The sequence below is a fragment of the Phalangium opilio genome, unplaced genomic scaffold, assembly GCF_054372755.1.
Source record: "Phalangium opilio isolate 3A_F unplaced genomic scaffold, DU_Popi_V2 ptg000056l_1, whole genome shotgun sequence".
Lineage (NCBI taxonomy): Eukaryota > Metazoa > Arthropoda > Arachnida > Opiliones > Phalangiidae > Phalangium > Phalangium opilio.
This window is the reverse complement of record NW_028324175.1, coordinates 521,651-549,308: the sequence shown is the minus strand read 5'-3', so window position 1 is coordinate 549,308 and position 27,658 is coordinate 521,651. Positions and strand designations below refer to the sequence as shown.

Genomic DNA, 27,658 nt, shown 5'->3' with positions numbered 1-27,658 from the left:
GCGCGTTAGGTTTATATCAGTACTCCGGACTGAAACAAAATACTGAGTCGAATTGAAACGTACGTCCTTAATTGAATTTAAATTGCTTGAATTGAAGCGCGTTAATTGGGCTTTTACTACTCCATAATCTGAAATAATTGATGCGCTCTTTTAGATTAAACTTAATACAAAAACTAAAACTTTATTTAAAAAAGTAACTGAATTGATCTAAATTGGAAAAGACTTTAACAGTAATTGAGTCTTACCTCGTCCGAAAATTGGAAATTAAGGACCGCATAAAAATTATATCAATTGAATGGGAATTGTAAAAATTGTGTTTTATAAATTGAAAAGAAGAACCTTTTATAAGTTTTGAAGAGAGGGGCAGGCTCGATTTTTTAAAGCTTTGACCATTAATGTGTGAGCTTTTTGGGGTTTTTCCTGGGTATTTTCGAGCCTGCCTCTCCCTGTTGTTGACGAAATTCTAGAAGCGTGCTTCTTTACAATAACCTGTTTTTCTTCACAGTTTAAAATTTTCCATTCTTTACTATTGAAAAGATTGGTAAAAAATACATTTGTAGGATCTTGTTTTGAGTTCTTGGGGTTTTTCTTAATTTTAGACTTATTTTTTACTAGCATGTTCTTTTTTTAAGGCCTATTTTTAACTAAATTGAGTTTCTTAATTTAAATTTTTACTAGAAATTTAAACGTAATTTTAATTTAAAATTTTTGAATGTTAAGTGTAATTTTAATTTTAGGCTTAACTTTAATTTCTAGATTTTAGAATTTTAGAGACGCTTTTTTGTATTATTCAACAGAGAGAATAAATATCGCTACAACCAGAAGTGAGATGAGACTTGAAGTACTGAGCTAACCAAATTCTTCACTTGGCGAAAGTGAATAATCTTGATAACACACCAACGGTTGGCCCTCTGGTAGCAGTTTCTGAATTTTCCCTCCAAAACGTGAGACGCTGGCGGTGGTTCTAGATTCAAGCACCAGCGTCCGTGTTCCGCGACTTTAGGTTGAGGGGAAATGGGTAGGAAATTTTTTGAAACTCGACCAATTTTTTCCCTCTAGTGATGGAAGCGACATGAAATCCTCAAATTTGTTCACTAGTGCCAGGATCTACTACCAATGCTTGAGCTCTTTACTTCTAGTCTCATCTTACTTCTGCTGCAACTAAGACCCGTACATAACGTTTTGGTTTTTAAATACATCATTAACCAGAAAAGTAAACCAAATAATGAAGCTGTGCTAACTTATTCAAACCTCTTTGTTTTATTTAGAGATGGATCTAGGTCTACCGTGGTGTACCGAATATGCCAAAAGTGGCAGTTCATTATGCAAAAGCTGTAAAAGGCGCATAGCTAAGGATGAGCTAAGAGTGAGGGCAATTATTCAGTCGTCACCTTTTGATAAAAAGGTAAAATATCAAAATTGAGCATCTGATGACGCGAGTGACATTAATTTCTTATTGTGGATCAGATTCCAAATTGGTACCATTTTCGGTGCTTTTTCTCAAAGTTTATAGTGTCAACTGAGGCTGACATCTCACACTTTGAGGCTTTACGTTAGGAAGATCAAGAGAAAATATAGAGTGAAATTCCGAGTGGGTCTCAAGCAGCACCTGCTGCTTCAAGCAATACCCCATCTAAAGGAACGAAGAGAAAAAGCTCCTCCATTGAAATTCAAGACTTCTCAACTGAATATGCCAAAAGTAATCGGTCATCTTGTAAAGGTTGTGGAGAAAAAATCGTAAAAGATCAAGTTCGCATTTCAAAACTTGACAGGAGTGCAAAATCTAGAAAAATTGGTCCATATCCAGCGTGGTATCACCTTGATTGCTTTGTACAAGCGAGAGAAACTCTGAATTTTTTTTGAAGATGGATCCAAAATACGAGGAATTAAGACACTCTGTGATGAAGATCAAAAGGCCATCAATGAAAAGGTAAAGAAAATTGAAGTGACTCCACCAAATAAGATAAAGAAAGAGGAATTCCTTGATCGGGGCGAGAAGAAAATTCTTAAGGAACAGTCCCAGTTAATTTATGAACATCGTGACGAGCTTAAAAAAATCTTAAAAAAAAGAAATGGTGGAACTATTAAAATATAACGACCAAAAATTCCTTCAGGAAACAGCGAAATTCTAGATAGACTTTCCGATATCATGACGTTTGGATCTCTTGAACCTTGCACAAAATGTGACGGTGGACAATTTGTTTTCCCAAAAGATGGTTATCACTGTACTGGAAATGCAAGCGAATGGAGCAAATGTACAAATGTAATGAAACTACATAGAAGAAAGCCTATCCAGATTCCAGATCACCTAAAAGAGGAATATGCATTCTTAAACAGCTACGAATACATAGAGCCACACCGTTACTTTCCTACAAACGCACCTACTACAAGTACACCAGAAAATTTGCCATCAACCTCGGGTGTCAAGAGAAAGCCACAACCATTGGACCATACTAAAATAGTGTTAGTTAGTAATCTCCATAGTTGCGATGATTCTCTAAAGAAAAGCATATCGAGATTAGGAGGCAAAGTTGTCTCTCAAATTGACAAAACTACCGCTTGTTGAAGTACCAAGGAAGATGTTGAGAAAAATATCAAGGAAATTCGTGAAGCTAAGGAACACGATGTTCACGTTGTATCTGAGGACTTTATAAGTGGTGTGGAATATGGAGGTTTAGTTTCTATGATCCAACAATACAGCATAGCCAGTTGGGGTGGAAATCCTGAAGACAGAATTAATTCATACGCTGCTGAAAAAAGACTCAGAAGTGCGGCTGTAGGAAAAAGTGACTCAACATTCTCATCTGGAAAGAGCACGAAAGTTAAACTGATAGTGAAAGGCAGCGTAGCTGTTGAACCAGATTCAAATCTTGAAGCCACCACACACGTGTTTGAAAACGAAGAAGGAGCTGTCAACGCTGTTCTCGGAAAAGTCGATATTACTCAAGGATCTAATTCATTTTACAAGCTTCAACTTCTAAAGAAGCTCCTTCTACTGGTTACAACTTTGGAAAAGGAGTGTACTTTGCAGATATGGTACTACACATAGCCTTTTAATAAAATTATAGGTTGATAACTTCAAATATTTGATTCTTTTAGGTTTCTGAAAGTGCCAAATACTGTTACGACAGTCGAGAGAACAACACCGGGTTGTTGCTCCTCTGCGAAGTAGCTTTAGGAAATATGCTTGAGCCATCTGACAAGCAATTTATTGAAAAATTACCTAGAAATATGCATAGTACGAAGGGAATTGGACAAACCTTTCCAGATCCTAAGAAAAGCATTTTCATAAATGGTGTGGAGATCCCATTACACTGTTAAAAAATATGGTATTATTTAACACCTTTAGAGGTGTTTTCAAATGCATCACCAGAAGCACCTTTTTTGGAGAAAAATTACACCTTCGAACGAGGTGTCATTTCACCCCATAAAACTAAGTGCTTATAAATTCCAATTAAGTGATTTGTCATACCCTCGAGATTAAAAAAGGGTGCTTTTTAAATACAAATTAGGTATTTTATAATGCCCAGGAAAGTCGAAAAAGTGCTTTTAGACACCAATTAGGCGTTTCATAATACCTTGGAGAGTCTTAAAAGGTGCCTTTTGACACGAACTAGGTGTTTATTGGAATCCCGAAAGTGGAAAAAGGCTCCTTTTGACACTAAGTAGGTGTTTCTATATACCATCTGTAGTCGAAGAAGGTGCTTTTAGACACCAATAAGGCGTTTTATTATACTTTGAAGAGTCTAAAAAGGTGCCTTTTGACACGAATTCGGTGTTTATTGTAACCCCGATTGTGGAAAAAGGCTCTTTTTGACACTAAGTAGGTGTTTTTATATACCATCTGTAGTCGAAGAAGGTGCTTTTAGACACCAATAAGGCGTTTCATTATACTTTGAAGAGTCTAAAAAGGTGCCTTTTGACACGAATTCGGAGTTTATTGTAACCCCGAAAGTGGAAAAAGGCTCTTTTTGACACTAAGTAGGTGTTTTGATATACCATCTGTAGTCGAAGAAGGTGCTTTTAGACACTAAGTAGGTGTTTTTATATACCATCTGTAGTTGAAGAAGGTGCTTTTAGAAACCAATAAGGCGTTTCATTATACTTTGAAGAGTCTAAAAAGGTGCCTTTTGACACGAATTCGGTGTTTATTGTAACCCCGAAAGTGGAAAAAGGCTCCTTTTGACACTAAGTAGGTGTTTCTATATACCATCTGTAGTCGAAGAAGGTGCTTTTAGACACCAATAAGGCGTTTCATTATACTTTGAAGAGTCTAAAAAGGTGCCTTTGGACACGAATTCGGTGTTTATTGTAACCCCGAAAGTGGAAAAAGGCCCTTTTTGACACTAAGTAGGTGTTTTATATACCATCTGTAGTCGAAGAAGGTGCTTTTAGACACCAATAAGGCGTTTTATTATACTTTGAAGAGTCTAAAAAGGTGCCTTTTGAAACGAATTCGGTGTTTATTGTAACCCCGATTGTGGAAAAAGGCTCTTTTTGACACTAAGTAGGTGTTTTTATATACCATCTGTAGTCGAAGAAGGTGCTTTTAGACACCAATAAGGCGTTTCATTATACTTTGAAGAGTCTAAAAAGGTGCCTTTTGACACGAATTCGGAGTTTATTGTAACCCCGAAAGTGGAAAAAGGCTCTTTTTGACACTAAGTAGGTGTTTTGATATACCATCTGTAGTCGAAGAAGGTGCTTTTAGACACTAAGTAGGTGTTTTTATATACCATCTGTAGTTGAAGAAGGTGCTTTTAGAAACCAATAAGGCGTTTCATTATACTTTGAAGAGTCTAAAAAGGTGCCTTTTGACACGAATTCGGTGTTTATTGTAACCCCGAAAGTGGAAAAAGGCTCCTTTTGACACTAAGTAGGTGTTTCTATATACCATCTGTAGTCGAAGAAGGTGCTTTTAGACACCAATAAGGCGTTTCATTATACTTTGAAGAGTCTAAAAAGGTGCCTTTGGACACGAATTCGGTGTTTATTGTAACCCCGAAAGTGGAAAAAGGCCCTTTTTGACACTAAGTAGGTGTTTTATATACCATCTGTAGTCGAAGAAGCTGCTTTTAGACACCAATAAGGCGTTTTATTATACTTTGAAGAGTCTAAAAAGGTGCCTTTTGACACGAATTCGGTGTTTATTGTAACCCCGAAAGTGGAAAAAGGCTCTTTTTGACACTAAGTAGGTGTTTTTATATACCATCAGTAGTCGAAGAAGGTGCTTTTAGACACTAAGTAGGTGTTTTTATATACCATCTGTAGTCGAAGAAGGTGCTTTTAGACACCAATAAGGCGTTTCATTATACTTTGAAGAGTCTAAAAAGGTGCCTTTTGACACGAATTCGGTGTTTATTGTAACCTCGAAAGTGGAAAAAGGCTCTTTTTGACACTAAGTATGTGTTTTAATATACCATCTGTAGTCGAAGAAGGTGCTTTTAGACACCAATAAGGCGTTTTATTATACTTTGAAGAGTCTGAAAAGGTGCCTTTTGACACGAATTCGGTGTTTATTGTAACCCCGATTGTGGAAAAAGGCTCTTTTTGACACTAAGTAGGTGTTTCTATATACCATCTGTAGTCGAAGAAGGTGCTTTTAGACACCAATAAGGCGTTTCATTATACTTTGAAGAGTCTAAAAAGGTGCCTTTTGACACGAATTCGGTGTTTATTGTAACCCCGAAAGTGGAAAAAGGCCCTTTTTGACACTAAGTAGGTGTTTTTATATACCATCTGTAGTCGAAGAAAGTGCTTTTAGACACCAATAAGGCGTTTCATTATACTTTGAAGAGTCTAAAAAGGTGCCTTTTGACACTAAGTAGGTGTTTTTATATACCATCTGTAGTCGAAGAAGGTGCTTTTAGACACTAAGTAGGTGTTTTTATATACCATCAGTAGTCGAAGAAGGTGCTTTTAGACACTAAGTAGGTGTTTTTATATACCATCTGTAGTCGAAGAAGGTGCTTTTAGACACTAAGTAGGTGTTTTTATATACCATCTGTAGTCGAAGAAGGTGCTTTTAGACACTAAGTAGGTGTTTTTATATACCATCTGTAGTCGAAGAAGGTGCTTTTAGACACTAAGTAGGTGTTTTTATATACCATCTGTAGTCGAAGAAGGTACTTTTAGACACTAAGTAGGTGTTTTTATATACCATCTGTAGTCGAAGAAGGTGCTTTTAGACACTAAGTAGGTGTTTTTATATACCATCTGTAGTCGAAGAAGGTGCTTTTAGACACTAAGTAGGTGTTTTTATATACCATCTGTAGTCGAAGAAGGTGCTTTTAGACACTAAGTAGGTGTTTTTATATACCATCTGTAGTCGAAGAAGGTGCTTTTAGACACTAAGTAGGTGTTTTTATATACCATCTGTAGTCGAAGAAGGTGCTTTTAGACACTAAGTAGGTGTTTTTATATACCATCTGTAGTCGAAGAAGGTACTTTTAGACACTAAGTAGGTGTTTTTATATACCATCTGTAGTCGAAGAAGGTGCTTTTAGACACTAAGTAGGTGTTTTTATATACCATCTGTAGTCGAAGAAGGTGCTTTTAGACACTAAGTAGGTGTTTTTATATACCATCTGTAGTCGAAGAAGGTGCTTTTAGACACTAAGTAGGTGTTTTTATATACCATCTGTAGTCGAAGAAGGTACTTTTAGACACTAAGTAGGTGTTTCTATATACCATCTGTAGTCGAAGAAGGTGCTTTTAGACACCAATAAGGCGTTTCATTATACTTTGAAGAGTCTAAAAAGGTGCCTTTGGACACGAATTCGGTGTTTATTGTAACCCCGAAAGTGGAAAAAGGCCCTTTTTGACACTAAGTAGGTGTTTTATATACCATCTGTAGTCGAAGAAGGTGCTTTTAGACACCAATAAGGCGTTTTATTATACTTTGAAGAGTCTAAAAAGGTGCCTTTTGAAACGAATTCGGTGTTTATTGTAACCCCGATTGTGGAAAAAGGCTCTTTTTGACACTAAGTAGGTGTTTTTATATACCATCTGTAGTCGAAGAAGGTGCTTTTAGACACCAATAAGGCGTTTCATTATACTTTGAAGAGTCTAAAAAGGTGCCTTTTGACACGAATTCGGAGTTTATTGTAACCCCGAAAGTGGAAAAAGGCTCTTTTTGACACTAAGTAGGTGTTTTGATATACCATCTGTAGTCGAAGAAGGTGCTTTTAGACACTAAGTAGGTGTTTTTATATACCATCTGTAGTTGAAGAAGGTGCTTTTAGAAACCAATAAGGCGTTTCATTATACTTTGAAGAGTCTAAAAAGGTGCCTTTTGACACGAATTCGGTGTTTATTGTAACCCCGAAAGTGGAAAAAGGCTCCTTTTGACACTAAGTAGGTGTTTCTATATACCATCTGTAGTCGAAGAAGGTGCTTTTAGACACCAATAAGGCGTTTCATTATACTTTGAAGAGTCTAAAAAGGTGCCTTTGGACACGAATTCGGTGTTTATTGTAACCCCGAAAGTGGAAAAAGGCCCTTTTTGACACTAAGTAGGTGTTTTATATACCATCTGTAGTCGAAGAAGCTGCTTTTAGACACCAATAAGGCGTTTTATTATACTTTGAAGAGTCTAAAAAGGTGCCTTTTGACACGAATTCGGTGTTTATTGTAACCCCGAAAGTGGAAAAAGGCTCTTTTTGACACTAAGTAGGTGTTTTTATATACCATCAGTAGTCGAAGAAGGTGCTTTTAGACACTAAGTAGGTGTTTTTATATACCATCTGTAGTCGAAGAAGGTGCTTTTAGACACCAATAAGGCGTTTCATTATACTTTGAAGAGTCTAAAAAGGTGCCTTTTGACACGAATTCGGTGTTTATTGTAACCTCGAAAGTGGAAAAAGGCTCTTTTTGACACTAAGTATGTGTTTTAATATACCATCTGTAGTCGAAGAAGGTGCTTTTAGACACCAATAAGGCGTTTTATTATACTTTGAAGAGTCTGAAAAGGTGCCTTTTGACACGAATTCGGTGTTTATTGTAACCCCGATTGTGGAAAAAGGCTCTTTTTGACACTAAGTAGGTGTTTCTATATACCATCTGTAGTCGAAGAAGGTGCTTTTAGACACCAATAAGGCGTTTCATTATACTTTGAAGAGTCTAAAAAGGTGCCTTTTGACACGAATTCGGTGTTTATTGTAACCCCGAAAGTGGAAAAAGGCCCTTTTTGACACTAAGTAGGTGTTTTTATATACCATCTGTAGTCGAAGAAAGTGCTTTTAGACACCAATAAGGCGTTTCATTATACTTTGAAGAGTCTAAAAAGGTGCCTTTTGACACTAAGTAGGTGTTTTTATATACCATCTGTAGTCGAAGAAGGTGCTTTTAGACACTAAGTAGGTGTTTTTATATACCATCAGTAGTCGAAGAAGGTGCTTTTAGACACTAAGTAGGTGTTTTTATATACCATCTGTAGTCGAAGAAGGTGCTTTTAGACACTAAGTAGGTGTTTTTATATACCATCTGTAGTCGAAGAAGGTGCTTTTAGACACTAAGTAGGTGTTTTTATATACCATCTGTAGTCGAAGAAGGTGCTTTTAGACACTAAGTAGGTGTTTTTATATACCATCTGTAGTCGAAGAAGGTACTTTTAGACACTAAGTAGGTGTTTTTATATACCATCTGTAGTCGAAGAAGGTGCTTTTAGACACTAAGTAGGTGTTTTTATATACCATCTGTAGTCGAAGAAGGTGCTTTTAGACACTAAGTAGGTGTTTTTATATACCATCTGTAGTCGAAGAAGGTGCTTTTAGACACTAAGTAGGTGTTTTTATATACCATCTGTAGTCGAAGAAGGTGCTTTTAGACACTAAGTAGGTGTTTTTATATACCATCTGTAGTCGAAGAAGGTGCTTTTAGACACTAAGTAGGTGTTTTTATATACCATCTGTAGTCGAAGAAGGTACTTTTAGACACTAAGTAGGTGTTTTTATATACCATCTGTAGTCGAAGAAGGTGCTTTTAGACACTAAGTAGGTGTTTTTATATACCATCTGTAGTCGAAGAAGGTGCTTTTAGACACTAAGTAGGTGTTTTTATATACCATCTGTAGTCGAAGAAGGTGCTTTTAGACACTAAGTAGGTGTTTTTATATACCATCTGTAGTCGAAGAAGGTGCTTTTAGACACTAAGTAGGTGTTTTTATATACCATCTGTAGTCGAAGAAGGTGCTTTTAGACACTAAGTAGGTGTTTTTATATACCATCTGTAGTCGAAGAAGGTGCTTTTAGACACTAAGTAGGTGTTTTTATATACCATCTGTAGTCGAAGAAGGTGCTTTTAGACACCAAGAAGGCGTTTTATTATACTTTGAAGAGTCTAAAAAGGTGCCTTTTGACACGAATTCGGTGTTTATTGTAACCTCGAAAGTGGAAAAAGGCTCTTTTTGACACTAAGTAGGTGTTTTAATATACCATCTGTAGTCGAAGAAGGTGCTTTTAGACACCAATAAGGCGTTTTATTATACTTTGAAGAGTCTGAAAAGGTGCCTTTTGACACGAATTCGGTGTTTATTGTAACCCCGATTGTGGAAAAAGGCTCTTTTTGACACTAAGTAGGTGTTTTTATATACCATCTGTAGTCGAAGAAGGTGCTTTTAGACACCAATAAGGCGTTTCATTATACTTTGAAGAGTCTAAAAAGGTGCCTTTTGACACTAAGTAGGTGTTTTTATATACCATCTGTAGTCGAAGAAGGTGCTTTTAGACACTAAGTAGGTGCTTTTATATACCATCAGTAGTCGAAGAAGGTGCTTTTAGACACTAAGTAGGTGTTTTTATATACCATCTGTAGTCGAAGAAGGTGCTTTTAGACACTAAGTAGGTGTTTTTATATACCATCTGTAGTCGAAGAAGGTGCTTTTAGACACTAAGTAGGTGTTTTTATATACCATCAGTAGTCGAAGAAGGTGCTTTTAGACACTAAGTAGGTGTTTTTATATACCATCTGTAGTCGAAGAAGGTGCTTTTAGACACTAAGTAGGTGTTTTTATATTCCATCTGTAGTCGAAGAAGGTGCTTTTAGACACTAAGTAGGTGTTTTTATATACCATCTGTAGTCGAAGAAGGTGCTTTTAGACACTAAGTAGGTGTTTTTATATACCATCTGTAGTCGAAGAAGGTGCTTTTAGACACCAATAAGGCGTTTCATTATACTTTGAAGAGTCTAAAAAGGTGCCTTTTGACACGAATTCGGAGTTTATTGTAACCCCGAAAGTGGAAAAAGGCTCTTTTTGACACTAAGTAGGTGTTTTTATATACCATCTGTAGTCGAAGAAGGTGCTTTTAGCCACCAATTAGGCGTTTCATTATACATTTGAGAGTCTAAAAAGGTGCTTTAAGACACCAAGTAGGTGTTATTGTAACGCCGAAAGTCGAAAAATGAAGTGATTTGACACCAAGTAGGTGTTTCATTACACCATCTGAAGTAGAAAAGGGTGCTTTAAGACACCAAGTAGGCTTTTTAAAGTACCCTGAAGAGTCTAAAACACCAATCAAGTGTTTAAAAACCTCTCTATGGGTTGATTCTCGGTAGCAATAAGTGAAAACATTTTTAATATTTATATTTTTCCAAGGAATATTTATTTCGATTTTTACAATTTCTAGTATAGTTTTCTCACACCGAAAGTCTATTTATTAGTCCCTTAATGGGAACGGATATTTTGTTAAGCGCTGGTTCGATCCCCAGTATGACTTTTTGAACAAACTCAAACGTTTTAGATAAAGTTCCAGGATATTCCATTTCGAAAACGTAATACGAAATGAATAAAATGACGAACCCTTCAAGAATGTTTGAGACTGTTATTTTGGCGCCTTCCAAATGTACTACCACATTTGACGTCACTTTGAAAAGTGCCTCTTTTTCCACGGACAAAAGAGGAATAGGCAAGTGTGGCACATCCTAAAATAGAGGAATTCAGCTTATACATTCAGAAGAGAAGTAGCTCATTAGCGAGACGATCTTCATCATTCCTTATAAAATGGGTTTGTTTTTATTTAACCTTGATAAAGTTTAAGAAACTATATCAAAAGCGCACTCATCAACATGTTTCACTTTAAACGTAGTGCACCTTAATTCGTCTAGTTGAAATTCAACAGAAGTTAGTAGTTCTTAACCCTAATATTGACATGAAAATCAAAAATCACGTGCGATAATTTTTCTCTTGAGTGCTAAACGTTTTTCCACCTTTTTTTGGTTTATTTCTTAAACTCTATGTTAAGCATTTTCCTTTTCACCTTACCGTGAATATGAATATATTTTCGTTCTTTTCTTTGACTAAGAAAGGTAGCAACAAACAACACGCTTGAATTTCTATCTCTAAAAAGTAAAAGTCCGATTTAAATAATAGCTCAGAAGTTTAAGCAAAAATCGATTAAAACAAATACCTGAGTATTTTTCATCTGATAGGATATCTTTTTCCTCGTCTAGCTGGGCTTTGACTAGCTTAAACATGTTTGTTTTCATTGTTAGTTGAAAGATCTTAGCCGTCTTACATTTCAAATATTTCACAACAACGTCCACTGGATTTTTGTCCGTTTTCACCACCCTTTGGAATTCTTTTATCAACTGCAAAATAATTTTATTAAATTTTTGGTGACAAAGAAAAATGTTTTGTAATACGCAGGAAACTAAAACACAGTATATAAGTCTGAGGGTTAACTACCTCGTCTGGTTTTAGTAGGTTTGGAAATTTTTCTAGTATTTTAGGAGCTGTTGAAGTTGAAATCAACCCACGCCTGTATATAAACGTTCTCTGCATTTTCTCGTCTACGAGCGCCATGCATGGCTTTGCCTTAGAGCTCTCAAAAATTAGATCATTAATGTGAAGCTCAATACTGTGTTCGTCTTCGCCTACTCCATCTTCATTCTGAAATTGTTACGAGGTTGTGTCGTTTGTAAATTGATCCACTTACAGGTTAGCTAGCAAAAATGTAGCAAGAAGAGGTAGAAACTAAAGTGGGCGACTAGGAATTTTACTTATGGTTATAAACCAATAAAAGCGAAACAGATATGCCAATAACCAAAAACATGAAACTTTTAAACCTAATTCCTTGGCAAAGACGCACCTTCTTCTTTTCGCTACATTTCCTCGGAGTTAAAGAAGTTAAAGGTAAATGTCGACTTAAAATATTTTAGTTTTTATTCGAAAAGTCATACAAAATAATGAATACTTCAAATTGCAAGAAATTAAGTTGAATATTGAAGTAGATACGCGCATTTAAGTTTACTTAATGGGCACTACGCGTTAGGCTTCTCCGCCGCGTAGTCCATTAAATAAACTTTAACCCTCATATCTTCTTAAATATAGGTTTGAATTTGATATATTCATTATTTTATATGATCATTCGAATAAAAAAAAAGGAAATTAAGTTGTGATGTACCTTTAACACAAATATAAATAAAACCTACAGACGGAAGGAATTTCGTCTTTTTGACGATACCATGCACTGAATTTGAAGATGCTTCACGTCTTTTGATGTTTCCATGTTTCGCTACTTGCTCAGCAACATAGGTTTTGTGGCGCAATGGCTTTCTTTCTCTCTTGAATTTATTTTTCAAGCTTTCTAACCATGTATCCTGACGAATTTAAAAAAATAAAATTAGTAATTTACTTCAGATTAAATACTTTCATTGTGTCCAAAATTTACATATCCGGTTCCATATATGAAATATTGGAAGTGTGATATTTATATAACATATCTTATAAACTTATGATACTATGAAAGATGGTTATTATTAAGAAAACGGGTGCTAATGTAACTTGGTTAAAGGTCTTTCCTAAGTGTCTAGGGGTACTCGTACCTTATTTGACCTATTTCCCGGATTTCTGGGCTTTTATTTCTGAATGACGTGTTGTAAATGATGTGAAGATAATCGGATTGAATTTCTTCCGAAATGTAGAGTTCTCCCATGCTTGAGATTATTTCTTTCGTCTCATCATCTCCCGTCAGCACTTCTCCGAATACCCAAGTGAGGTGAGTTTTGCTGATAATTAGAACCGATTCGCCAGACAGGATATCCATGTATCCGTCTATATCTAACAGATCCACAAGGGTACAGAAATTGTTCTTTGTCAGACTTTTGAACCACTTATTGACACCTTCATCCTCAGTAGCCTGAAAATGATTAGTTTTGAATTATTTGATGCAAACTACTTTGCAAGAAACACGAATGAGTGGAAACAGCAAAGGGGTTAACTTTAATATTATGAATGTAGTTCAAATTGGAGTCATTTTCAATCTTTAATGAAGATAATCTTACCAAAATCTTAAGATATTCGTGGGCAGAGCCTCCTTCAAGAATTTTGGGTTTTAATTTGGACGCCATTATGTCTTCCAATGAGTTGAGGGTGTCGTATGTCTCTGTTGTAAACTCAGATCTCAAGAAACATCCCAAAAAGAATAAAATGATATGTAACGCTAATCAACCAAACTGAAGAAATCAGTCGAACGGTTACTTCCTGTGATATATTATTAATCGCTGCGAAAAATCAATTAGTTACGAGTAATTGTGTATATTTATTGGTATAAGGATGCGGCTCACGTTCAGCGCAGAGCAGTGACGTGTTGTTCCAAATGTTATTCAACATTAGATTCACAAGCTTCTTGACAATTTTCTTGGGAGACCGTATCTGGAATCGACGCCTTATAATCCAGTGAAATGTCAGGATTGCCGAGATTAAAATTACTGACGTGGTGAATAACGTAACAAGCTTTTTGAACAATTTCAATGCAGTTTTAGTGCACGATCGAAGTTTTGTGCTTATAACCTTTAATCAATTAGTAAACAAATCTTCACCTGCGAATTAATGGCCAAAAACGACACTGTAGTTGAGACTATTTTTTTCGGTGGACCAGTTACAATGACGGTGTTACTGGTATCGAACGGCGAAGATGGTATAAATACATCTTTCACTTTTTCAAAGAATGAAAGTTGAAGGGGAACTGATATGACGTGTTTGTCCTTTTAAAAAATGCTATCATTAAAATTTATTATTTCACTAAATTGTAAAGTTGTACATAATACATCAAAATCTCTTGGTGAATCATGTATTTTGACAATTTGCGTGTAATCTATTTTATGGTCTTCGTAATTAACTCTTGGGGAAAGAAATATATTGTAAATTTCACTGTCTAATGAAAGAGACTAGAATTGTTAAATATCTACATGACATTGAAGGTACGATTTATGAACTCCCTGGTAAAAATGTATTTCATAGCCCGATTCTTTATTCCCCATGTCTCCTGCAATAAGGGTTTAAAACTTATGCAGTTTTGCTAAAGAAAAAGCGGAAAAATGTATGAACATATTACAGCAATGGTCCCATAATTGAGTGTGTATGGTTGAGCAAATCTGAAATGTATGAAAAAATTTGTTCTTTTTACGTAGTAGTTGAATTAAAAACCCATGATTTTATGATTTATCGATGTAAAGAGGCATCGAAGTCCTCCAACACGAGAGCAAAAGAACTGCTTGCCCTCACCAAAAAACGTAAAAATAAGGCTGGAGATAAGGGACATTGTTGATGAAGCGTTTTGCAGGTTCTGCCGGGAGAAAGATTAAACCTCCTCCCCTGTCCTCTGCGACTATGGGGTTTGAGCATTTTTATATGCACTCCATGGAACCTCAAAAGTTCTCTATAGTCTCGGCAAAGCCCTTCAACACTTTACCTACAGAGAAGGCGCTGCCTACCACTATAGTTGCCCTTCAGGGTGTAAAATTCAGTTCGCATTTTGGTAACAGCGTTATTTGACCTCAATTCATACCCTATAATATTTGATCAAGTGTGATAACATTTTTTTTATTTCTGTATATGTAATTTCAAATTGAATTTATTTTTGGTGTGTGTGTGCTGTTGTCCTTTACACGAGGGAAGTTGTACATACATAAGCCCATGGAGCCCTCACGATCCCTTACCTCATGTTTCTCATAAGTAAACAAATTTATAAATAAAGTAGTTTTGTAATATAAATATAAATTTTAAAGTTCATTATTAATTCTCCCTAAAAAAACACCTTGCAGCCCTTAATTAGATATAAGAGTTAATAGTTGGGATGTATGTACACCAGCATGAAATTAGATGGCCTATTCTCAATACAGTCTTACAAAATTAACTATCATAGACTACAGCCTTACAGGTCAGGTTCGGAATGGGTTCGTGATGAAATTGACTGTTTTATCTTCCGTTAATTAGGGGTATTAAGTTGACAATGTCCTATAAAAACAGCTTTTTGATAAAGGTTTTTTTCTTCTAAACCACATATCGGTTTTGTTGAATACCACAGGGGGTTAGTCTCCCAATTGTTATCCACGGCAACACAAATCTGTCAAAGAATCAGGGGTGAAGTGTACTATTGAGGTAGAGAATCTATATTCAAAATAAACTATTTCTTTGAAAATGTGAAAACCAACGAGTGAGGGCTATGGCTATATCACTATGTTGTGAAAATGTTTTAGATAATTGTAGGCACATGCAGCCCATATGGTAAAGTTAAGAATTTTTGCCTACAGGAGTGAGAAAAGTAATTCTACACTTCATTGCAATTGTTCAAAAAATTATTTTTTCAAATTAAAAAAATGGATGAAATTTTTTAATCAATCGGCTGGATTTTGATTCCGCGGAGTATTTTACAAAGCGAAAAAGTTTAGTAACATCCGAACTAGCACATTCGTACATGTAGTTCTTTTCCGAAGCATCCGATAAACGTTATTTCGAGTAAGACATTCCATAGCATACGAAACAGTTTCTAATGATACTATGGAGCTCTACTGAAATGTTTCGAACTTATATTGTTAAAAAAAGCCGTGACCAAAGTTGGGTAAAACTGCGCGCTTTACTGTTAAAAATCTTCCTCGGTCCCCAGAGAGCTATATAGTTACTAAGAACGTTTGGGCATTACAAAGAAAAAGTTCATAATGTGACTAGAGGTAAGCAAATTTTCTGGTGTCTATACGTTCTTAAAACTCCCCAATCCGAAGGGAGGGGGTTGTATTAGTATAAGTGAAATTCATCTCTATACTCCCCGTGCATAGAAAAACTATAAAACTTCTTCACGTCACGTGGTTTCACTTCTGTTAAAAATTTACCGTCCAAAAATATCGAGTTTGAAGAAGCAGTAAAATCAATTTTAAGTAAATATCCAGAGACAGCTTTCGTTTGGTGAAGGAACTAAGACTTGTGAGATAATTTACACTGCCATATTGGTGGGTTCAATGCAGAAGGAAAACTGAAACCCTCCAATATGGCTCCCAAAACCGAGGTAAGACTTAGGAGGGTGTAACGTACTACTCGGCCAACTGAAATCTCTCTACAACAAGGACTGTGCCAAGCTCGGGACCATAGCGGTATTTCAAGAAGATTTTTTGTCATTACTTTGAAAAAGCATCTCCCAAAATTCCTGGAGTCCCCACTACGAACAATTGTAGAAACCCATTAGTGACCGTGCCTTATAACTTTCAACCCCTCTGGCGGTAGGGGTACTGTTTTGGCCCATTATTGTCACCCTCCTTTTTTGCCTCGACAACTTTTCCCCGTAAGAAGAGGATCTTTTGAAATGAACGTAGACTATAGTGAGCTACAGCTCGAGAGAAAAACCATGTGACGTGACGTCATTACTGGGGCTTTAAATTGCATTGCCAAAGCTCACGACTTCCAATATGGTTGCCAGAAGAAAGGTAAGAGATAAGAGGGTGTGACGTTACGACAATATTCCTAGTAGCACTCTACTGGTCTTCCGTACTTAGACCTTCGACGCGGGTAAAATTTCCACTGACATTGATGTTCTTCGCGAAGTGGTGTTACAAACGTAAGACTGCTGAACAAATTACAATTAACATGTAAAGTGTAAGCATGTTTATTGCTCGGGCTTCTGTACCGTATTTTCGGAAATATCGAGCGCCGAAGTTTGAGGAAAAAAAACGTGGCTCAAATATTTTAACGTGACTACCCTATCTCGATTTTCTGTACCGGGAGAACCCCTAACCCTCGATTTTCTGTAAAAAGTAGAACCGAATTTTTAAGACGACTCGCTTCTCTATTGTTATTCGGTTGCGAGTCATTTTCTGTACCAGGAGAACCCTCTAGCAGAAAATCCGGCCTTTAATTGCAATTTTTAGTGGAGTTTTCGATTCTCATTTTACGCTAAGTTTTGAATTTATCGCCTTTGGAGATAATTTAAACTAGCTTAAGTGTGAAAGAGAAAACATGCGGCTTTACTAACGGCTAGGGTAGATACAATCTTAATCAAGAACATCATTTAAGAGTTATCTGAGTTTTCATACAAAAAAATGTATATTTTGGTTTAATTTCACGTTAATTACACTTAATTGCGTTGAAATTAACTTGTCGTCAGTGCTCATTAAGCTTATAAAATGACTTTTGATAAATAATTCACCTTAACTCTAATGAATGACCAAAAGTTATCGTAAATCAATGACCAAAAGTCATCGTAAATCAATGACCAAAAGTCATCGTAAATAAATGACCGAAAGTCATCGTAAATCAATGACCAAAAGTCATCGTAAATCAATGACCAAAAGTCATCGTAAATCAATGACTAAAAGTCATCGTAAATCAATGGCCAAAAGTCATCGTAAATCAATGGCCAAAAGTCATCGTAAATCAATGACCAAAAGTCATCGTAAATCAATGACCGTTTAATATCAATACCTTAAACTGTGCCAGCGTAATATGCATAGTTACTCCAAAATGCATAAACCTTCAGTAGAACCGCATTGGATTAAAACAATTTCGGTTTTAACTTCAAACCAATTTAAATTCCATGCCGTCAGCGGTTACCATAGATATATATGGCGGTTACTAACTCGTCCATCATCTTATTTGCCGATGATGCAAAACTTTACCGTCCCATCCGCGACTTGGTTGATTGCCTTGCCCTTCAACTCGACCTTGATGCTGTGGTTGTGTGAGGTACAGCCCATGGCCTCACCTTTAACGTCGCGAAGTGTGCCGTTTTACATCTCGCGGCCGGCGCAATCCGCTATTCAATTACACCATCAACGGTCACTGCATCCCCATTACGAGTAGCGAAAGAGACCTCGGGGTCCTACCGTCCTCCCCTCCTCAAAAGCGACTCAATAGCCTGACTGGTCTTATTCGCCGCAATGTACACTTTCGTCTCCCAAATTGATCGCAACAACTCCCTCACGCTCCCCGTAATCTCTCTCATTAAAATTTCAGGACATTTGAGCCATTAGATCCAAAGATACTGTGCATTAAGTACTTAATTTACAATTATGACATTAGAAATTAATTTTTATTAAAATAATTATCCGCTCTAAAAGCTTGAATCCTTTTTAATATAATATAATCGATTGTAACACACCTCTAATTAAATTTTCAGGACGTTTGGGCCATTATATCCAAAGATATTGTGCATTAAGTACTTAATTTACAATTATGACATTAGAAATAAATTTTTATTAAAATAATTATCCACTCTAGAATCTTGAATCCTTTTCAATATAATAGAATAGATTGTAACACACCTCTAATTAAAATTTCAGGACATTTGGACCAGTAGATCCGATGATATAATCAGTCTTAGCACTGAACCCATCATTTTGATTTTGAAAATAATTTTTATAAAAAAAACTACCTACTCTAGAAGCTTGAATCCTTTTCAATATAATAGAATAGATTGTAACACACCTCTAATTAAAATTTCAGGACATTTGGACCAGTAGATCCGATGATATAATCAGTCTTAGCACTGAACCCATCATTTTGATTTTGAAAATAATTTTTATAAAAAAAACTACCTACTCTAGAAGCTTGAATCCTTTTTAGAATAATAAAAGACGTCGAACTTCACGTCTCAAAAATTTTAGGTCATTTGGATCAATAGGACAGAGGATCTGGTCAAAAAACCGACCTCCTCCCATAGAATGTAATGTTAATTTTCGCAGACTTCGAATTTCCCGCCAAGAATCCAAAAGTTGCACTTTTTGGCTGTTTGAGGGGCTTCTATAGCGCGAGCAGCTTGCGTTGTGACGCGCGTGATCGAGTGGGCTATGCTACTGGCTAGCTTTATAAAGACACAGCCCACTCGATCACGCAGGTTCCACGCGCTATAGCGCGTGCAACTTGCGTGATCGAGTGGGCTGTGATAAAGAGAAGACACCGGACGGTCGGACCAAAGAGAATATAGGGGAGGAGTGGAACCTCCCCCGTTCCACAAGCGTAAATGGTTATGTCTCCCCTAAATTATACTAGCGGTACGAGGGAGTTTCCGGCTCAGTCGCGCCACCTACGATACCGTTTAATGTCTCAAACGGAAATGCCTCGGTACTGCGCGTTGAAGATGCGCGGTAGAAAAGAGTGACAAGATTTTCCCCTCTTTCCACTCCTCCCCTATACTCTCTTTGGTCGGACGCCGTTACTCCGTTGGTTTAGATAGAACCGTAGAGGCGTATAGTCGTATACTCGACTCGTCGACTCGAGAAGTCGAGATAAGAACAAAGAACTGACTCAACTGGACCGTCGTGTCGAATTTTTTCGGCTACAATTTCTTAGAGAAGGAATAACAAGATTGAAGGTATGTAATTAATGTTAAATTATTAACTTATATAAGATTTCTGACAACGAGTACTGAAGTCAGTTAGGATTAGGACTTGGCTCACATCGTCTATTGTCGTAGTCAAGTGTCACTGGTTGTCGTAAAGCTAGGCCTAGGTTTGTGCGTACTGAGAGGAGACAAAGGAAATTCTAATTTTCAGGATTTAAATCTCGTTGACTGGAGCAGTAATTAGAAGCCAATGGTGCTACAGAATCCTTCATTAAGTTGAAAATGGAACAGACTTTCTTGAACGAACGACCGTGACAAAACATCAGGACTGCTTTAGGATTCTCCAGTAAGGTTATTTTTGTCCTATTAGAGTTAATTACAATACTCTTATGCCTGAACGCTTGATGCTATACGATGTACAACAGATCAAATTAATAGTTGTTTTTGAGCAAAATGTTGCCGCTGTATCACTGACAGTAAAATAATTTGTATGGTAAATGTTAGACCTACAGAGAGCTTTGGGTTGGGGAGGTGGTTCAATTCCTGAGCTAAACTCGGCTCTTTATTAGATGCTTCACACAGCGCAATAAGAATACAAAAAGCCCTCAAGTAACTGATAACACCGGTTTATATAATAATAGTGTGTTGCCACGAACTTTGTAGTGACGTCACATGCTCTTATCTCTTACCTTATTTTCAGGCGACCATATTGGCAGTCGCGAGACGTCGTCAGCTTGGGCAATACAAATTCGGGACCCAATATTGACGTCACAGTTTTTCCCCCCTAGCTTCGTGGTAGCACACTATATTTATTTATTTAGTGCGCAGCCATAATAGTGAACTCGGAACCCATGTACATGACAGGTTGATTGCAGGGGAAGACAGAAATCCTTCAATAGAATAATTTCGGTTGAGAGGGGGAGTGAACAGGTATACAAGTAGCAAATCTACAAACTTTACAAGGTAGAAACGACCAAGGCTTAACAATCGTAGACAGCTTTGCCATCCATGGCTTTGCTTAAAAACTAGCGATCTTCAAGCCCTTACAAAAATCTTCCTAAGAGTTCTAAAGGAATTTCTTTGGAACCGTACGGAGCCCTTGGGATCATTTTCTAAAGAAAAAATTTCCAAAGACTTCCTTGGAATTTCCTAAAGAATTCTTGAGATAAATTTCCAAAGAATGTCTTGGATTCTTTTCTAAAGACATTATTTAGGAATTCTAGAGATAAATTTCCAAAGAATGTCTTGGGAATATTTACTAAAGAAATTCTTTAGAAATTCTAGAGATAAATTTCCTAAGAAGGTCTTGGGATTATTTTCTATCTAAAGAAATTCTTTAGGAATTCTAGAGATAAATTTCCAAAGAATTTCTTGGGATTATTTTCTAAAGAAATTCTTTAGGAATTCTAGGGATAAATTTCCAAAGAATTTCTAGGGATTATTTTCTAAAGAAATTCTTTAGGAATTCTAGGGATAAATTTCCAAAGTAGGTCTAGGATTTGTTTTCCAAAGAAGTTCTTGAGATAAATTTCCAAAGAATGTCTAGGGAATATTTTCCAACGAAATTCTTTAGAATTCTTGAGATCAATTTCCAAAAAAGGTTTAAGGTTTATTTTCCAAAGTAAGGAATTGTTGAGAAAAATTTCCAAAGAAAGTCCATGGTTTATTTCCAAAAGAAATTCGTTAGGAATTATTGAGATAAATGCCCAATGAAGCCTAGGGTTGGTTTTCCAAAGAAGATCTAGGGTTTATCTTCCAACGAAATTCGTTTGGAATTCAAGAGATTGGAATTCAAGAGATTAATTTCCAAAGAAGGTTTATTTTCCAACGAAATTAGTTAAGAATTTTAGAGATGAATTTCAAAGGGCCAGATATATTGCAATTATGCTTTACATATAATTATCTCAAAATATTTTTACCCAAATTGTTTAGTTAAAGTTTTCCTAGATAGACATTAACTTGATGGTTAAAAAAATTAAAAACGTTTCATGAAGGCTTGGCAGTTTTAGATCAGTACATAATGGATAAGGATGGGTTGCTATTAAGATACTTTGCACTATGGGACGAGGAGGATGAAGATGCCCTAGAGAAAGCTTGGAAGGTGGTAATACCTCGAAGCTTAAGACTAGAGGTAATCAAATATTTTCAAGACGAGCCCCTTGTCGGCCACCTGGGAGCTTGTAAAACGTATAAACATTTACAATCCCGGGTCACGTGGTCGGGTATGAAGTGCGACGTTTTAAAGTTTGTTCGGGGTTGTAAGATGTGTCAAAAATCGAAGCCATCTGCACAATTAAAGCCCGGGCTGCTATCAAGCGTTCGTAGCGAAAGGCCGTGGGAATTAGTGACCTGTGATCTCATGGGTCCCTATACTCGCAGCTCCAAGGGTAAAAAATACCCGCTCGTCGTCGTAGACCATTTCACTAAGTGGGTAGAAACCTACCCCTTACGAAAAATGACTTCGGAGAAAATATGGTAGAAGTTATTTGAAGTTCTCTGTCGATTTGGATTCCCAAAGGAACTGATTACTGATAATGCTTCTGTGTTTTCCAGTCCGAAATTCAAGGAGACATGTAAAAGATTGGGTATACGCCCGAAAAATACATCTCCGTATCATGCTCAGGCAAACATTACTGAGCGCATGAATAGGAATATCAAGCCTATGATTATTTTTTATATTGAGAAACATAGGGATTGGGATGCTCGTATTCCTGAGTTGGGCTTTGCCTTAGTGTCAGCTGAAAACAGCTCGACTGGATTCACGCCCGCGGCGATGAATTTCGGTAGGGAGCCCTGCGCTCCGTTAGGTTGGGAATTGGAACCGGTAAATATTTACCAGAACCGAAACTCAGATCTATATGCTGAGAGACTGAAGGTTAGACTGCATGCAAGGCATAACCTGCAGGACTCGAAGGTAAAGCAGAAACTGCACTGCGACAAGCGTCGGAGACACGTGTATTTTCGACATGGCGACCTTGTTTTGCGCCGTGCGCACCCACTTTCCGATGCGAGTCGTGGTTTCACGGCTTCGCTCGCGAAAAGGTACGACGGCCCATTCGTAGTGCAGGAAAGAACTACCCCGTTGACGTACAGGTTGGAGGAGGAAACTACGCGAAATTTCGCTGGTATCTCTCACGTTTCAAACCTGAAACGGTGCACTCTACCTTGGACGGGAGACTCTCCGCAGGATAGCGAAATCGCCGGTGAAAATTCACCTGTCGATATAGCTAAGCCTAAACGTAGGAGAAGAGAGCGGAGAGAGAGCGAAAAGGGTGTTCCTCGCCATACCTACAATTTACGTTCCACCAAAGGAAACCCTTTGTAACGTTTTTGGGTGGGGGAAACCACGACACTCATTTCATTTAACCCTTGGGAATTTTGCAACGGCAACGAAAGTAGCACCTGGCGTCAAGGGAGAGGTCCAGTGATGGCGGTGGCCCAGGTGGGCCAGGCCCAACACCAGCCGCAGAAACATAAAGGCGCCGTGGGGAAGCGGGTAGGAAGGGCACCCGTCCCATCAAAGACAACAGCATAGGCGCCCCAACAGCCAAGTAGGTGAAGCGTCGCCAGAGACTTTGCTCATTGCGTGATTAGAACTGAAGTGAACTGGGTTTATACTTAGGCGTCGTCTGCTAGACAAAAATGTCGTAGTTTAGAAGTTGATCTGTTTTTCATTATGCTTTGATACTCTGATGGATACGGTTAATAATATAGTGTATAATTTAATAATTAACTTAATAAATACTAGTTTAAATTATATATTCCGCTTGCTATTACTGAGAATAATAACATGGTAGCAGAGCGTGGTTAGTCAGTGCATGTTAGTTATTACACAAGCTTTCAAGATGGCCGATGGATCTAATCCATTTGGGCATTTCCCCAAACTGGAAGGGAAAACGAATTACAAAGACTGGAAATACAACATGACCATGTTGTTACAAGATCGTGGAGTATGGGATATAGTCCAAGACACCGAACCCATCCCAGCTGCAGATAATGTAGAAGACACACGCAGGTATACAGCCCTGAAATACAAAGCATTTTCTACAATTGCTATGGGTTTAGCCGATAACGTACGAGACGTCATTGATGGCATCACACAGGCCACGGAAGCATGGAAGAAATTGGAAACGGTATATGAACCAACTACTATAGCCAACATTGCTGTATTGCGAAGACAATTTTATAGCGCCAAATTTGAACCAGGGGAAACCATGCCACAATTTATTGGCCGCTTATGTCATATGAAGCGTCGTCTAGCAAACGCAGGAAAAAAACTTGATGATGAGGAAGAAGCATATCAACTCATAGACCAACTGCCGGACTCGTATCAGCATTTGGTGACGAAATTATATTCATTACCCAAGTCAGAGTTCACCTTCCAGTATGTTAAAGAGCAACTCGAAGCAGAATATGGGAGACAAGAACTGAAAAATTAATCAATAGACAGAGAACAAAACGTAGCATTCTCGGCTCACACGAAACAGCAGTCTGCCAAATTAGACAGGAGAGATGAACCGAGGTATAGACGATTCGAAGAAGAGAGAGATGAACCGAGGTATAGACAATTCGAAGAAGGGAGAGACGAACCGAGAAATAGAAGGCCTGAAGACACAAGGAATAGGCAGTTTACCGGGGCATGCTATAATTGTGGACGTGTAGGGCATCGGAGCGCTGAATGCCGTAAAGAACGAAATACACGACCACCTAGGCGTACCACCACAAGAAGACAGAATGATGACTATGGTGCGTTCTTCACATCGGCATGTTACAATGTACAGTCAGATGGGGGTTGGATTATAGACCCGGGAGCATCCCATCACTTTTGCACACAACGAAAATGGTTTTGCAATTTCACCCCTGACGTAAAAAGTGTGACGATAGGTGAAGGCGTGACGCAGGCTGAAGGGAGGGGAGATGTTTGGATAAAATTAGATACGAAATATCAACCTAATGTATATGTCTTAAAGAACGTTGTTTACACCCCAAAAATGAAAAACAATCTCATTGCTGTGAGGTTATTGGATTTGGCGGGATACAAAGGCGTGTTCCAAAAGCAACGGTTTATAGCATACAAACCAGATGGGGAGGAAGCTTTTGGTGCGGACCTACAAGGTCTACATTACACGGTATATCCCATTGTATTGAAGCATGGCCCACAGCAGGAGAAGACCGAATCTTTCAACGTAGAAAAAGGGAATACCCTGGGTGACTTAGACCTATGGCACCGACGACTAGGGCATATTAACGAACAAGACCTACAATATATGGCGACACACGGTATGATACGTGGATTACGAGAATTGTCGGGCACATTGGAGATGTGTACATCCTGTAGATTGATCAAAAGCACAGAACAACCATATAAAGCCATCGGCAACATAAGAAGTCAAAGACCATTGGAGCTCGTACATTCGGATGTATGGGGACCGGCACCGGTTACATCTCCAGCACGGGCTCGATAGTATGTGACATTCGTTGATGATTACAGTCGCTACGTATGGATTTTTACCATGGCCACTAAAGACGCCGTCCTATCGTGTTTCAAGACCTACCGTACTTACGCCGAACGACAGGTTGGACATCAAATAATATGTCTCCGTACTGATAATGGAGGTGAATATAGCTCAAATGCTTTTCATGAATATTGTCAGAACACAGGAATAAAACATGAGTACACTTATGCATATTCACCAGCTATGAATGGAGTCGCAGAACGACTTAATCGGACGATAATGGACGCAACCCTGACGATGCTTGAGGAAGGCCGATTGCCGTTACGTTTCTGGGCAGATATCGTTTATACTGCAGTATACCTCAAAAACCGAACGAAACATGCCAGTCTACATAATAAAGTACCGACGGAACTATGGACCGGACATACCCCTAGTGCTAGACACCTCCGACGTATAGGATGCCTCGCCTATGTACATGTGCCAAAGGCAAGACGCAAACACAAACTGGACATACGGGCCAAGATGGGTGTCTTATTGGGTTATTCTTTGAAAACCACAGAATCGAAACATGTACGTTTCAATGAACAGCAATTGGGTATGGATTATTTTGACCAACATAAGACGGAAAACCCCTTATCTTATCAATGGTTTGTCGATGAGAAAGGCGCAGAACAAGTTCCTAAGGCACGCGTTATGTCCGTATCAACAGAGAACACATTGGATAGCGCAGAGGAGACATCGGATAGCGCAGAGGAGACATCGGATAGCGCAGAGGAGACATCGGATAGCGCAGAGGAGACATCGGTTAGCGCAGAGGAGACATCGAATAGCGCAGAGGAGACATCGGCCAACGTAGAAGATATATCCGGAGGCTCTGCAGAAATATCAGCTGGATCGGAGGACACACTGCCTAGGGGTCGGGAGAAGAAAGTCAATGTAGGACAGAGTGGAAAGCCTAAAGGACGCTTGGATGTTTATTGCCGAGACTCAAAAGGAAGATTTTCCACGAAGAATGCAGTCCCCCAAGAGGATTCGATATATGAGGCTAATTACACTGAAATCAAGATTCCACAGTCGTATAGTGAAGCTGTCAACTCTGTTGACAAACATAAATGGGCTGAGGCCATGGACACCGAAGTCAACATACTCAAGACTAGGAATGTAATTACCACCGTCCCACAACCAACTAAAGGAAAGGTCGTTGGTTGTCGTTGGGTGTACGCTTTAAAAACAAATGAGGGAAAGCAGACAAGGTACCGAGCACGTTTGGTAGCACAGGGTTTTAGCCAACGACCTGGTACCGATTATGAAGAATCGTTCTCACCAGTAGTGAACTTCTGACTGATCCGAGTGTTCATTCTGATGTTTGTCATTTATCTTGGGTGGACGCATGCCCATTTTGATGTAAAAAACGCCTATTTATACGGAACATTAGACCAGCCCGTACATATGAAACATATACCAGGCTATGATGCAAGAACGGAAGGAACATGTCTTAAAGTTACCAAAGCGCTTTATGGATTGCCACAAAGCGGAAGACAATGGTATTTAGAACTCGATAAAATGTTTAAGAAGCTTGGATTTGGTAAACTCTTAGGTACAAATTGTATATATTATGTACCGAAGAAAGTCATCATTCTCGTATATGTCGATGATCTAGTCATTCTCGCAAACACTGAAGCCGAAATAACACGGGTTTATCAGACCATATCGCAAGTGTATGAAATTAAGAATCTGGGGCCCATCACCAAACTGTTAGGAGTGGATTTTGACTGGACGAGTAAAGGGGTTCGAATACATCAAGAAACCTACATACGGGATCTACAGACGAAATATCAAATATCTGATATACCTGTGGGTTTGCCCATGGCACCGGGAGCAGCAATGACACGGGATGACTGTCCAAGGACGGAGATAGAGAGAGAGCACATGAAAGAATACCCATACCAATCGCTTATAGGAGCGCTACTATTCGTCGCACAGAGAACACGACCAGATATTGTATACTCCGTCATCGCATTATCGCAATATAATGCAAATCCGGGTCTTACTCACTGGAAAAGACTATGTTACTTAACGCAATATGTCATAGCTACTGCACATTACGGACTTCATTATCAACAAGAAACAGCGAATTGCAAATTGAATATATATTCCGATAGTGATTGGGGATCAGATAAGGATACAAGAAGATCCACATGTGGCTATATTTGCTGTATCGGAAAATCCCCGATTTCATGGCGATCTTTTAAACAAAAGTCTATTGCGTTGTCAACCATGGAAGCTGAATATATCACGATGTCAGAGGCTGTGAAGGAGTTACTATGGTTGATGCCCATTATGCACGATGTCAAGCGACACTTCAATATTCGGGACATTGGCATACCTAATCTTCTCTGCGATAATCAATCAGCCATACACTTCGTAAAGAACGTTGTAGAAAACCAAAGATCCAAGCATATCGACTTAAGATATCTTAGAACAGAACCTGTTTTATGTGACGTATATCAACACCAAAGACAATGTCGCGGATATCCTAACCAAGGCACTTAACAAACAAACTTTAGAAACATTAAGTCAGAAACTAAAAATGATGGATTTTGTTTAATATTACTAAAACTAAAATGATGTATGTTACATAAGTTACTAAGGTAT

At 38.0% G+C, this 27,658-nt stretch overlaps 1 protein-coding gene across 1 annotated transcript; it reads right to left on the bottom strand.

Moving 5' to 3' along the window:
• Nucleotides 1–13,791: 13,791 nt before the first annotated feature.
• On the bottom strand, nucleotides 13,792–17,716 carry LOC149667642 (uncharacterized). The gene is made up of 4 exons (XM_089840906.1): nucleotides 17,690–17,716; nucleotides 14,188–14,264; nucleotides 14,047–14,119; nucleotides 13,792–13,983 (listed from the first exon to the last, which is right to left on the bottom strand). The coding sequence occupies exons 1-4, from the start codon at nucleotides 17,714–17,716 to the stop codon at nucleotides 13,792–13,794; spliced, it is 369 nt and encodes a 122-aa protein (XP_089697032.1).
• Between the last annotated feature and the right edge of the window lie 9,942 nt (nucleotides 17,717–27,658).